At 41.2% G+C, this 13,444-nt stretch overlaps 1 protein-coding gene across 1 annotated transcript in view; it reads right to left on the bottom strand.

The window, feature by feature from the left end:
* LVRN (laeverin) overlaps window positions 1-13,444 on the bottom strand; it is a gene marked incomplete at its 5' end in the record, with an annotated part of 68,326 nt that overhangs the window by 19,985 nt on the left and 34,897 nt on the right. The window contains 8 exons of the mRNA XM_080804458.1: window positions 304-457; window positions 3,507-3,562; window positions 5,567-5,706; window positions 6,070-6,146; window positions 8,276-8,448; window positions 8,681-8,746; window positions 8,861-8,926; window positions 9,487-9,630. Coding sequence (XP_080660584.1) covers window positions 304-457; window positions 3,507-3,562; window positions 5,567-5,706; window positions 6,070-6,146; window positions 8,276-8,448; window positions 8,681-8,746; window positions 8,861-8,926; window positions 9,487-9,630 — 876 coding nt within the window. The remainder of the gene's footprint in view (window positions 1-303; window positions 458-3,506; window positions 3,563-5,566; window positions 5,707-6,069; window positions 6,147-8,275; window positions 8,449-8,680; window positions 8,747-8,860; window positions 8,927-9,486; window positions 9,631-13,444) is intronic.

Genomic DNA, 13,444 nt, shown 5'->3' with positions numbered 1-13,444 from the left:
CTTCCAGGAGAAGAGTTGCTGTTAGACAAAAAGCATACCATGTCCATCCACTTCTGCGTTCTTAGGGCACACTGTCGCTTCACCAAGAACTAAAGACTTCTCCAAACTTCTCTCAGACTCATTTCCTAGACCAGGCCATGACTAAAGTATGACTAAGAGTAACCAGCCCTTCCTAAGAAAATGAATACATATTTAGAACTAAGAGACTATGACTTGGGGAAGGATGTGTTCCACAGATGCTATCTAGATACGGAAAGAGGAAGAGAGAACTTTTTAAAACCACGTAACAAAGAAGGAAATTACCTTTAATAACGGGTACATATCATAGCTGTTCACATCAAAAACAAGATCCTTGGTTACCAGGTTCACCAAAACCGCATACCAGACTAGGATTTCATCTTCTTCAGCAAGGTACTTGGTTAAATCAAGGGCTGTTTCAATCTCAATATAATTGTTTCTGTTTGGTTCAAAAAAATACACACTCAAAAAACCTCCACTCGCTAAATAATTTGCACACTTTCCGTATCTGTTCCATACTTCGATGCCTGACTTTAATAAAGTTTGTGGAATAAGATGAGGAAGTCGAGAAGCAACATGGGGGGCTTGGGGGGTAGGAAAAGAATAAATGAAACAAGATGGGATCAGGAGGGAGACAAACCATAAGAGACTCTTAATCTCACAAAACAAACTGAGGGTTGCAGGGGGGAGGGGGATAGGGAGAGGGTGGTGGGGTTATGGACATTGGGGAAGGTATGTGCTATGGTGAGTGCTGTGAAGCGATTCACAGACCTGTACCCCTGGGGCTAATAATACATTATATGTTAATAAAAATAAACAAAATAAACATAAATTTTTTTTAAAAAAGTTAAAAAAAAGGGGCGCCTGGGTGGCTCAGTGGGTTAAAGCCTCTGCCTTCGGCTCAGGTCACGATCCCAGGGTCCTGGGATCGAGCCCCACATCGGGCTCTCTGCTCAGCGGGGAGCCTGCTTCCTTCCTCTCTCTCTGCCTGCCTCTCTGCCTACTTGTGATCTCTCTCTATTGAATAAATAAATAAAATCTTTAAAAAAAAATAAAAAATAAAAAGTTAAAAAAAAAAGTTTGTGGAATCAGGAAGCTAGAGGTCTCAGCTCCTTGATAAGATGTGAGCCAAGAAATGTGGACAAGCCCTCCATTACAGTTTGGTACATTCAAGTGTCCCAATTTTTGGAGACTAGAGGAAAATCCAGGCCAACTGTTGGACTGCTCGTAGGGCAAAAAAATCCTTGTGCATTTCATACACATTCTTATGGGAGTACAATTTCCATTCAACACGTATCGATTACGAGTCATTATCAAACGCTCTACCAGTCACTCGCGGGAACGGGAACTAGAATGTAGGCCACGACTCTCGCTTTCCACTGAGGAGTTTATTCCTTCAGTGAGGAGCGGAGGCTTATGCATGAGAAGCTGTTCATGAGTCTGAGAAAAACCAACGAATACAATAAAAGTAGCAAAGAAGGAAAGCCCATGCGTGTGATGGTGAAGTCAGGGAAGGCCTCCTGGGAGGAGGACGGTGAGAAGGGCGATGAAGGCTGATGAAGGTAAGATGGAAATGGGTAAAGAGAAAGAGGAAGGCTGCTTAAAACAAAGAAGATAAAGTGGGAATTTGTGTGAGAGCAGACCAAGCAACTGAGGCACTGGATTTCTTCAGTGTGGAGTTGAGAGGTGGAGCTTGGGAAATACGTGGGATCGACCCTGTAGAGAGCCTTGAATGTCAAGATGAAGAGTTTGCACGGAGTGGGAAGGTGTTTAAATAATGGGCGGGGGTGACATCACGAAGTCGATGCTGAAAAATTTTATCGCCACTGTGCTGAAGAAGACAGAATGGAAATGAAAGGAACGGAAGGCTGGAAGCTAACGCGACAGGCTAAGTAAAAGATGAGGGGCACTTGGCTTAGCATGGAAGCAGTGAAGGTGGTACGTAAGGTGGGAATCCAAAAAATATCCTTAAGAAGAAGAGATAAGACAGGTTGGCTGGACGGCAGATGGAGAGAGAGAAAGAGAGGAGTCAAGCATGTCTCAAGTTTGGGTCATGGGAAGGATCGTGACACTCTGACAGACAGAGAGAAACTGACAGCAGACACAATTCAGAGACAGAAAAAAAATCCACTGTGGAAGATCCTGAATTTAAATGACCAAAGGATATGCAGAAGGCAGGAGGGGACAGGTGGAGATGTAGACTTAGAAGTCCTGAACGTATCCCTTCCCAAAGCTTTACTGGTTAGCTTGTATCTGCCGGGCATTCTACGTGCCCATAATAAAATCATCCCTAAAACCATAAGAAGGCATGAGCCACCCAAAGGAAAGAGAGAAGAAAATGAGAGAAGACTAGAGAGGTTTCCCGGAGGATGTGGTCAACAGTGTGAGAGTCATGGTGGTCCTGGAGAGGGGTTTCTGCAAAGCAGTGGGTGAGCAAATGTGCCGCTGGTCACAGAGGGAGAAGTGGTACAGGAACAAAGGACAAAAAAAAAATAGACATTCCTTTGAGAAATAGGACAGGTAAAGACAGAGAGAACACAGTAGGTAATTTATTATACGGACTCCTTAATTTTATTGCCTAAAATTTAAATTCTAGACACATATGAATTACCTGAATGAAAACTTAGCACAGCTTCTACTGAATAAATGGAATAGAAATAAAATCTATACTTCTATAGTATACTGAAATACGGGCCATATCTCATTAAAATTTTACCTATAGCCATCACCCTACAATAACAAAATCACTTCAAAATCTCAATTGATAGTCTAATTCTAGCAATTCTTTTTTTTAATATGTCAGCTATTTCCTTAATTTACAATATCACAGAAAAATACAAATGCATCTACAACCTTCCCAAATGTATCTGTGAATATTTAGGAACCTTTATAAAGGCAAGCCCAAATCACCTCTATTTTCTCCTGAGTGTTTCTTCTGGATGGAAATTTTTAAAAATAACAATTCTAATACTTTCTGTGATAATCCTCTAAATATTTAAACACGATGACCTTTTCCTCAGTATATCTTCTCTACTGCATCTTTTTAAAACTTCTCCTTTAAAGGGATTTGTTTTAGGATGCTGACTTACATTTTCATCTTATAAAACTGAAACTCGGTCCGGCATTAAACTAACTGCCCCATTCTGCACCCCCACCCCCACCCCCAACAACCACCCTTCCCTTTTGTCTCTCCAGGATTCTGACGACTCCAAGGAACTCGTGCAAATGGAATCACGTAATATTTGTCTTTTTGTGACTGGCTTCCCTTGCGCAGCACAATGCCCTCAAAGTACACCCACGGTGATGTCCATCCCAACAACTTCTATGTTCTAAAATTCCACTGTACCCACAGAACTTGATCCTAATCCAAATAAGCTGGGCCCTGTATATGCTAAAGAAGCAATTTCACTGCACAGTGATTAGGCTGTAACGTTTCAGTACATTCTCAAGGTACACTTAAAAGCCAGCGGTGAAGACAACATACTCACTTAGACAAGGTAAAGGCATCGTCAATCACCTGCAGCCTGTGCATAACAGGAATGACCTGCAAATTAGATCCAAATTTGTGCAGGAAAAGATGAGAGCATTTCTTAGCCACCAAATAATTTGCAAAATCATAACAGCGTTTCAAGATCATGGTTGCCTATGAAGCCCTCTCGTGTGAATTGTCTCACGCGCAGAGAAATGGTGATCACTGAGGAGAGTCCCCATGATTTATTTATTATACATCTGTTTTTGGTAAATGGTCCCTCTGGATATCAGTCATAAGGCTTTCATCTGGCAGAGAGTTTTGCCAAAAGACTCCCTGAAAAAAATGGCATGGTGACAACGAAAACGGGATGTCTTGTTGAAAAGGCTCTCCAAGACAAGGAGTGTGTGCTCAGTTGTGTTACACTGTCCATATTGCTGTCAGGAGAAGTTTTGGCACAGGAAACCTTAAGTACTCATTATTTAGCCCTATTTTGGTAATACTAAAGTCCTCTGAGCAGTGTCTGTCTTGTCAAGATTTTACTAATTTGACCCAATGCCACCAAGAGAGCCCTGAGAATCATGGAAAGGCAGCAGTCCATTGCCAACCCAACTGCTTAAGCTTGGGTTACAGCCCCATGGCATGGCCGGGCCACAGGAACCTGTCTCAGCTGGAGGGGACTCAAGGGGCCCAGAGGCTCCTATCCCCTTCCTTCAACACCTCACGCATTTTCACAGGTTTGGTCTCAGATAATCCATCTTCACAACACTCGTTTTGAGCCTCTCAGCAAGCTTCAATCTCTCCTTGGTCTCATTCTTTTCTGGCAGTAATAACACTTCCATTTTTCTAAGTTAATACTAAGAACAGACATCCCCGGTCATGTAGTAGGAATAACTGACCTCAGTTTTTCAATAAGTAAGTCTACAGTGGTTTCAAGAAAATCATTGCTAGAATGGCATGGCCATGCTTCCGTGGCTTACAGTGCCCTCGGAAACCAGTAAGAGGGTAGCTACTCTGAAAAATATTTGAAAATAAAATGTTATGATGTGTGGATTTTGGAGCTTTGTTCAAAAGCCTCATAATAATTTTTTTAAATTACTGAATATGTCCTGACAGACTGATCTATGTCCAACCTCTGTTAAAGAGGATACACGTATCACCTTATCTAATCTTCACAATTCTTTATTTAATGCTGGTCTATCAAAACATCATCATATGGATGGGAAAACCGAGGCATGAACACAAGGGTACCAGACACAGAAGCCAAGCTCTGGACCAATATACCATAGGTCATCTTCTGCTAGAGAGGCCGCTAGATAGTTCCAGAGAACTCTCGAAGACAGAGACCCCAAAGATATCTTGTAGTTCAACGTTCTAGCTTAAAGAATGGTGCCTCCATGAACTAACTGTCCAGGGTTTCATGGCAGAGCCAACTCTAGAGACACCAACGCCAGCATCCTTCTCCAACAACGGAGATTTGGTTGAATTCAACCAATCAAAATCTGACCGACCAAAGCTAGCCAACATTTTAATATTTATATATGGCAGAACGACTTACTTTGGTGATAAAGTGGTATTAGAGTCTATTGATATTTTTGTGGCTTAAACTCTCTGAGGGAGAGTAAGAATATAATTTTGTAAAAATTCACACATTCTAGCATAGACTGGGTATCCTTGATGGGCTTAGAAATTGTAAGCGTATGTTTACCTACATTGCATCTAATCCTCATTGTAAGTAACAAAGCTGTATATTATTCCCATCTGAAGTCTAGACATGGAAACAGAACATTCAGGTAACTTGTCTGAGATCATAAAACTAATGGTGAGTAGGAAAATGTATTCTGATTTTTACCCAGAAAGGTAAAACAGTTGAAGGAAAATGATATTAATGTTCAAAAGCACAATACATTGAACCTAAATCTGCCCTTTCTAAGAATGAGGGGGAAAAAATCCAGTATGGTTTAGGGTGAGAGACGGCAGTGAGGGCAAAGTCTCTTCTCACCAGAGGGGTTTATGAAAGCTTGACTCAAGAGTGCATTATGAATGACATTTAATAACAGGTATAAAAAGCCACCTTACCTTCGGATCTTTTTCAAGCTGTTGATTTAGCTTCTTCCAACCTAATTGATCATAGTTAACTCTGTAATATCCAGTCATATTCAAATTTAGAATCACCCAGTCATGATCAGAAGCTGAAACTTGCATTTCAGGGAATATTTCTACAAAGGGATATGGGAAAGGTGTGAAATGGTGCACCTAAAAAATTTTTCCAGTGCATATTTATACTATATCCTCTTAATCCTCAACAATGAACCTAATAATCCAAAAAAAGTAAAAGAATTCTAAAATAGATACTGACCATACCATATAATTGTATTTTTTTCACATATAATGGTTTTTGATTAGAAAATTTTCTTTAAAGCTCTATGTTAGATAAGACAAGAATGATATAATATTTTAGTTTTAAGCAAGACAGCTTTTCAAAGGCTATCTGCTTCAACATTTTATTCTCTGCCTTTATATATGTGTGTAATATATATTCATGCATATATGTGAAGATATTTTAAAAATCTGTTACTTACTGCTGCTTTTATCTAGCCAGACTAGAGACTGTGTAATTCCATTTTTTATCCAAAGAATAGGTACAATCCATGTGTCACTTATTAGGAAGAAACCAAAAATTCAATTAATTTTCATACATAAGATATAACCTCTGAGCCCATATTAACTGAGATGATAAAATGACAGGACTCAAATTCTTTGGTTTTTCACTCTCGATAGGCAAGGGTTTGCTCTTAGGATTAGTCACTGTTGTTTTTTCTTTTTTTAAAAGATTTTATTTATTTATTTGGGAGAGAGAGGGGTGGGGGAGAGAAAGAGTCCAAGAGCGGGGTGAGAGGCAAAGGGAGAAGCAGGCTCCCTGCTGATCAAGGAGTCCGGTGCTGGACTCGATCCCAGAACCCTGAGGTCATGACCTGGGCTGAAGGCAGACGCTTCACCGACTGAGCCACCCAGGCGCCTTTCACCGCTGTTTTTATAAGCCGGTTTTTCTTTGGCCATTTGTTTACTCTCAATTAGTCTGTCTTCTTCTTTACTTTTTCTTCTAACTTAAGGTAGCTACGAAGACAATGTTGTATCTGAATATCTTCCTTCCTTCTTTTTTTTTTCTTCCTTCCTTTCATTCTTTTTCTTTCCCCTTCCTTCCTTCCTTCCTCTCTTTCTCCTTCCTTTCCTTTCCTTTCTTTCTTTTAACCCTCTCTCTTTCTTTCAATCTTTCTTTCTTTCCGTATCTGAAACTCTCAAGACCTGTTTATATTTCAAGACCTGTTTATATTAAATTACAGCCACTTGGTCTCACTCGGGGGTTGTTCAAATGTTGCAGACAGACCTAAACCCCTCTGTGCCAAGAGAGGCAAAAAGTAATTTCAGAAGAGAAAGCTTGACAAACATGTCAAAATGCCTTTCTGCCTCAAGCTTTCTCCCCATCTGAGAAGCGTTCAGCACGGATCAGATGATTCACATTTACTGAATGCCGACATTCTTCCCATATTGGTGGACGTGATCTGGAGGGGACCAGACAAACACAGGAGGACATTAGTCATCGGAAGAGCTACAGTCCTCGGAGTGTGGACAGGACTTGCAATCTTGCTCAAATGCTCACAAGTCTGGTTTCTCAAAGCCCTTGAATGGGGGTCTGTGTTGATCTAATCGCTAAGGCACCCGTCTTTGCAAAAGTCACGGAATCGTGATGAGCACGTGGGGCTGCACGGACGTGTTGAATCACAACATCGTATACTTGAAACTAACAGAACACCGGATGTTAACGAACTGGAATTAAAATAAAAACTTTTATTTTAAAAAAGCACGGAATAGCAAAGTGAGTAGGGATGTTCTGTTCTGTTCCTTTTCTCTGGGGTTTTAAGGAAAGAGCAGGATGTCCTCCGTATTTGGGTGATACTCTTTGAAAATTACTCCCTCATCTGCGCTAATACTGAACCGCAGTGCAATGTGAACATCAGAACGCTATCCAATACACTTGAACATCGTCTGACAAGTTAAGAAAGGGAAGGGAAGGAGAGAGGAAGCGATGAACACTAAGCTGCTTTAGGCTCAGCTTTTCATTTCCTTGTGACAACAATCCACTGGGACAGATGCTGTCGCATTTACGTTAATGATAAGGCAGCTAAAACTGAGAGATTTTCAATTAGACTTACCAAAGGTTTGAATTTTGGTGAGGTTGATATTTAAACCCAGGTATGAGAGACTCTAAAGGCCATAAGTCTAATCTGATAGGCAGGGCTAGCAATATACACACATGCGTACCTTCGGACACATGTGGAACTATCCCTCCGGGGCTGGTGACCATTCAGTTCCTTTTCTACTGAAAAAAGACAACTGTGCAGCAGGACCCCCTTTTCTCTTACCTGACAGGAGGCCAGCATGGTTCTATTTGATTGCCTCTCACTCAGAATCCTGAGTAATGCACTACTTCTGTCTGAAGGACAAAGAGCGTACGTGACCCCCAAAGCTTTGGTTGCTGATGTCCTGCTAAATGTGGGGGACGGGGCACTGCCTCGAATCTCTCAGTGCGAGTCTCTGGCCTCGTTCAGGACATCAGGGGCTCTGCCTCATGCCCGCACCCCAGGAATTCCCCTCGCAGAGCACGGGGCCCACTGCAGAAGAGTGTGTACCCAGCCCGCCATTATGCTTCCTCACCCACAGGCTGCTTTCCATTGGATCGGAGCTGAACCCCAAGGAAGGTGAAGACAGAGCAGCAAATGTACCTACTTGTGGGTTAGGAGAGTCTCGTTTTTAACCTTTCCAAGGTAAAACGGCTCCTGTTTGATGGTGCCGGTGGATACATTTAAGGTGACCACTGGAAAGCCACTTTGGTGGGTCCAACTATCCATTATGCTTTTCACTGTGGCTGGCAAAAGGGTTTTATTCTGGTCATCGACGACCTGTTTTGAAAAAGTATCACAAGAGCAAATATTGACCATCGAAATTTTTTCAGGGGGCAGTCTCCCAAAAGAAACTACATGGCTGGCTATTCTATTTTTCATTTACGATATTCTGGGCCTAATTCCGAACTCTGCCCAACTCTCTATGGGAATGAGTCCTTAGTTCGTTCATTCATTGACTCTCTCACTCATTCATTCACTGAATGCGCATGTCAGGAGGTAGGACAATTACCATTTGAAAATGCCTCCATAGGTCATCTTGCTCAGCATTTGAGTAAGAAAATGTCTTCAAATAGGACTGTAAAGAATGAAGAAGTTAAAAAGAATGGAAAAGTTTAGGTTGAAATAAATAACATGTCCCAAACAATTTATGTTTCCTGCCTTCTATGTCACAACAATTTTGTAAGCTCACCTTGAGTGCACGGATAAATAAATTCTCATTCAGGAAGCTAGAAAGCATTCGGGCCAAAGACGCTCCCTAGGACAAGAAACAGTCCATTGTTTGAGCAAATTCAATACATTCCATTTTGATAAGCAATATCACATTCCATTTTGACACATTCCATTTTGATAAGCAATATTCTGGGCTTTTCTCCCAATTACATTGCGTACTTCGTTTGAATGTTTGGGTTATCCCCAAATATGTTGATAAAATAGTAGACTGTCACTAACTAATAGGTAAAAGTTGAACACATGCTTTACATATAAAGAATTCAGGATACACAAAATATTTTAAGCCGAGATGTTTACATGCTAAGAATAAATTTCCACCAAGCAGAAGGGTTCACCTTAAAAGTAACAAGTTGTCTCAGTGTCTTATAATGATGGATGGTACTGAGCACCTAACATGGGCTTGAATAATATTTGCTAGATGAGAACTGATTTAACCGCATTTTCTAAAATCCATCTGCTGAATAAAATTACGATTATTTGTATCAAAGCCTGTGTGGTGTCATATTAGCCTACTATCCTTGGAATCCATTTTATGCACCTTATTGCAAGAGTGCAAAATAAAAGGCAATATATAACTGATTTTACCTTGTTGTAAGTAAACAAGTCAAAGAGCTCATTTATTTCACTGGTTTCTGTAAAATTTTCCACCTTCAAGGACACAGCTCTAGACACCAGGGCGTGATCTTCACTGAGGACATTATGTAAAATGTTAGAAAAAAAGATCTCATTCTAAAAGGAAAAGATTGAGCAACATTAACTTCTTCGGTGTCACAGAAGCACAAAATTCAAATACTTTCAAAATACTTTCAAAAATACTTTCAAAAACTGACACTGAAGAGGGGAAAAAATCATTCAGATGTGCTCTGTGAGCTTCCTTATACCAAATAACTCAGGATTCCTTGAATAACAAAATATCTAAGATACTTCCCTTCGGATTTAATACCCTTCTTATTTCCATTTTTAAAAACCCCATTACAGGAGTCAACATGTTTTCCAAGAGAGCTGTCTACATTTCCCCAAACAAAGTCCCCAGTCACACAGACAGGACCCTGTAGGGACTAGCATCTCTAGGTGATTTTAATCCTGTAGAATTGTATTGATAATTTTATTAGTAACCCCTTAAAATGGGTCAGTCTCTCTTCAATGAACATTTACAGACCAAAATGCACCAGATTTACCATTTTGATGATGCTGTCCTAGTTTGTAATTGGAAATAAATTCATGGGCTGGATATGACAGTTTCTAGATCATGCATTAGGAAAAGGCAGTTTATTATATTTGAGTAAATACAGAACTCTCCAGAAAACTATACCTCTCTCAGACACAAGACAAGGGCCATTTCTTTTTTGAAGGAAAGAGAGAAGGAAGAGCAACATACCGCCAAAGAGGTGTGGGTCACGGCAGAGCCAAAGAAAGGATCGTGGCAAAGCAGCAGCAGAGACAGCAGAGCTGCAGAGCTGGGCGAACCCTCTCATAATCCCCAAGCAGCCTCACCTCCCTAGTGGCCGTCTCTGGGATCCCCAAGTTGACTCCTTCAAATTCTGCCCACTTCCATTGGCCAATGTTCCAACCTCTCCTCCTCACATATTATTTTTTGACTTATTAACACCATTGATTAGGCTACTGTCAAACTTGGCTCTTCCAGAAACAAGACAGCCTTTCCTCTAGAGGAACACATCTCCAACTGTAATGAGAATAAGGATCCCCTGGGGGTTTGATCGATTCATACACGAACCCAGTTGGTCTCAGGTGGGGTTCTGTACTTCTAATCGATTACCTGGAGACGCTGATGTTGCTAGTTTGATAGTCCCGCTTTGAGAAGCTAGGAGTGAGAGGAGACATCTGTGTAAGTCTGACCTGATTCATTCAGCATAGCTTTTATTAGTTTAACACTCAAGCATTCTTCAGAGCGCCTCGCGGTTGACCCACGTATCCTCTAAGTACAACGGGGAAAACAGAGGAGATAAAGAACACCCATAATCCTCCACTCCAAGACAGTCACCATTAGAACATTAGCGCTCTGTTTTTCCAATCTCTTTCCCTGTGTATTTATTTAGATGTAAACGCTTCTGTCCTTCTTACTTACTATGACATTCATTTCAAAATTCTGATACCTCATCTTCATAACTATCCCTAAAGACGGCCACTGCATTACAAATGAAACGTATAAAACTGGATATAATAAGTCAAATACTTAACAAGCCAAAACGTAATAGTGATGATCACAGTGTGCTCAAATCACATATGACATCGTTCTTCTTAAAGTAGAGCATATAACACTTCTGCAAAAGCAAAACATTAAAGTAAATAAATGCAGGGTTGCGGAATGGCCCACTGAGGCCATGAACCATTACTGACTTCATCATTTCCCTATTAGCCAGGAATTTAAATTGCTTCCAGCTTCTTACTGTTTTAAACAATATTTTAACGAACAACTTTATGCATTGCCTTTTCCATGTTTTGTGAATTCCCTCTGTCCCCCTCAGAATGGATAGTCTGTCTCTCTTCTCCCTGCCTGGTGTAAGATCTTCTATTGTCTTCTTGGTGTCACTATCATCACACAAGTAAACTGTGATGAATGGGGCAGACACCTTTTCCTCAACATCCCCAAGGTCTTTCTCCTCGGGGCCTCCCATAAGGTGACTCTTATCCCCACCTGTTCCAGTCCTGCTGGAGGGAAACACTTATATAAAAAGTGATACTAGCCTTTTTCAAAATCGTATTTGGGCACTGAATACAGTGGTTGGAGAAAGTGAGTCTGCATACCCACCGTTACTTTCTTCCTGCAAGCCGCAAGATTCTAGAGAAAAATATCTATTCCTATTAAATGTATTATTATCCTAAGAAATACAACAGTATTCATTACAATAAATTTACAAGGAATATCACTGTGGTTAAAAGCACAGACTTTGGGGTGCCCAGGTGGCTCCGTCGCTGAAGCATCTGCCTTTGGCTCAGGTCATGATCCCAGGGTCCCAGGATTGAGCCCCGCGTTGGACTCCCTGCTCTACAGAGCGTCTGTTTCTCTCTCTCCCTCTGTGTGTTCTCTTTCTCTATCTCTCACTCTTTCTCAACTAAATAAACTCTTAAAAGAAAAAAGAGAAGAGCAATTGAGAAACCAAACTGGTTTCTCAATAACTAACTAACTGGTACAAAAAGCGGTTAATCTTACCATCTTTGCTTCAAAATCACTAGAATATATCTCCATCAAATTTCCCCAGATATGATAATACCTTAGCCAATTTCAGTAGTATTAAGAGGTAACGGATGGGGGCGCCTGGGTGGCTCAGTGGGTTAAAGCCTCTGTCTTCGGCTCAGGTCATGATCCCAGGGTCCTGGGATCAAGCCCCACATCAGATTCTCTGCTCAGCAGATAGCCTGCTTCCCTCCTTCTCTCTGCCTGCCTCTCTGCCTACTTGTGATCTCTGTCTGATAAATGAAATCTTAAAAAAAAAAAAAAGGTAGCTGATGGCTGTTAATGATATATTCCATTCAATTGAGAAAATAAAGGGTGAATCTAATTGTTTCATGGAAATGGAACTGGTTTTCTTATTGAACCCAAGCAGAGTTACTTTGGAATACAACCAAATTCTTTCATAAACATGTATAGATGACATGAACTGTGCGTAGGTTCTATCTTATAAAAGAGAGATAAAAACAGTTTTGTAGCTACAGAGTATATGGAAAGGACTTTTAAAGACAACTAAGGTTTTCTCTATGTATATAAAATTTACATAAATGAAAAGAGTCATATAATGAACTTCCCCACGCACCCATTAGGTCTCGGGGGACAAGAACACTCCTATGTGTGTTCTCTGCAGAGCACAGTTGGGTGAAGTCATGATCGTAGAGACAAAGACATCTGCAACTGAACCTCATCTCCGACACAGAGTAGCCATGAGACCTTGAACAACTTACTTAATGCTTCCTCAACTAGAAAACAGAGTGACAACTACACTCAGATGATTGTTTTGGGAATCGAGTAAGATGATGTACGTACAAGACTCACACTACGTGGAATGTAAGTCCTAAGTGCTCAGAGAACAGGAAACGCAGTGTTACTGTTTTTATTATGGTCATTACCTTCATCATCAGACAAGACCTGGACAAATGGGTTATTATTATTATTATTATTATTATTTTAAGATTTTATTTATTTGATAGAGAGAGAGATCACAGGTAGGCAGAGAGGCAGGCAGGGAGAGAGGGGGAAGCGGGCTCCCCGCTGAGCAGAGAGCCCGATGCAGGGCTCGATCCCAGGACCCTGAGATCATGACCTGAGCCGAAGGCAGAGGCTTAACCCACTGAGCCACCCAGGTGCCCCCAAATGGGTTATTATAATCACAGTTCCGTCCCCATCACGCAGATGACTTGGGCAAGTCACCCAACCATCCAGGACTTCCGTCTCCTCATCCACGTAATGATGCCCAACCCAGGGGAGGAAGAGGGGTTGGACTGCAGGGGGCGTGGGCCATCTATGGGAACCCTGCAAAGCATAGCGTGGGGGCATGGAACCGGGGTGTGAAGAGGCTGCAACCTGAGT

Source organism: Martes martes (assembly GCF_963455335.1).
Source record: "Martes martes genome assembly, chromosome: 5".
Classification (NCBI taxonomy): domain Eukaryota; kingdom Metazoa; phylum Chordata; class Mammalia; order Carnivora; family Mustelidae; genus Martes; species Martes martes.
The sequence above is the reverse complement of the archived record's forward strand: the minus strand, read 5'-3'. Positions and strand labels throughout refer to the sequence as shown.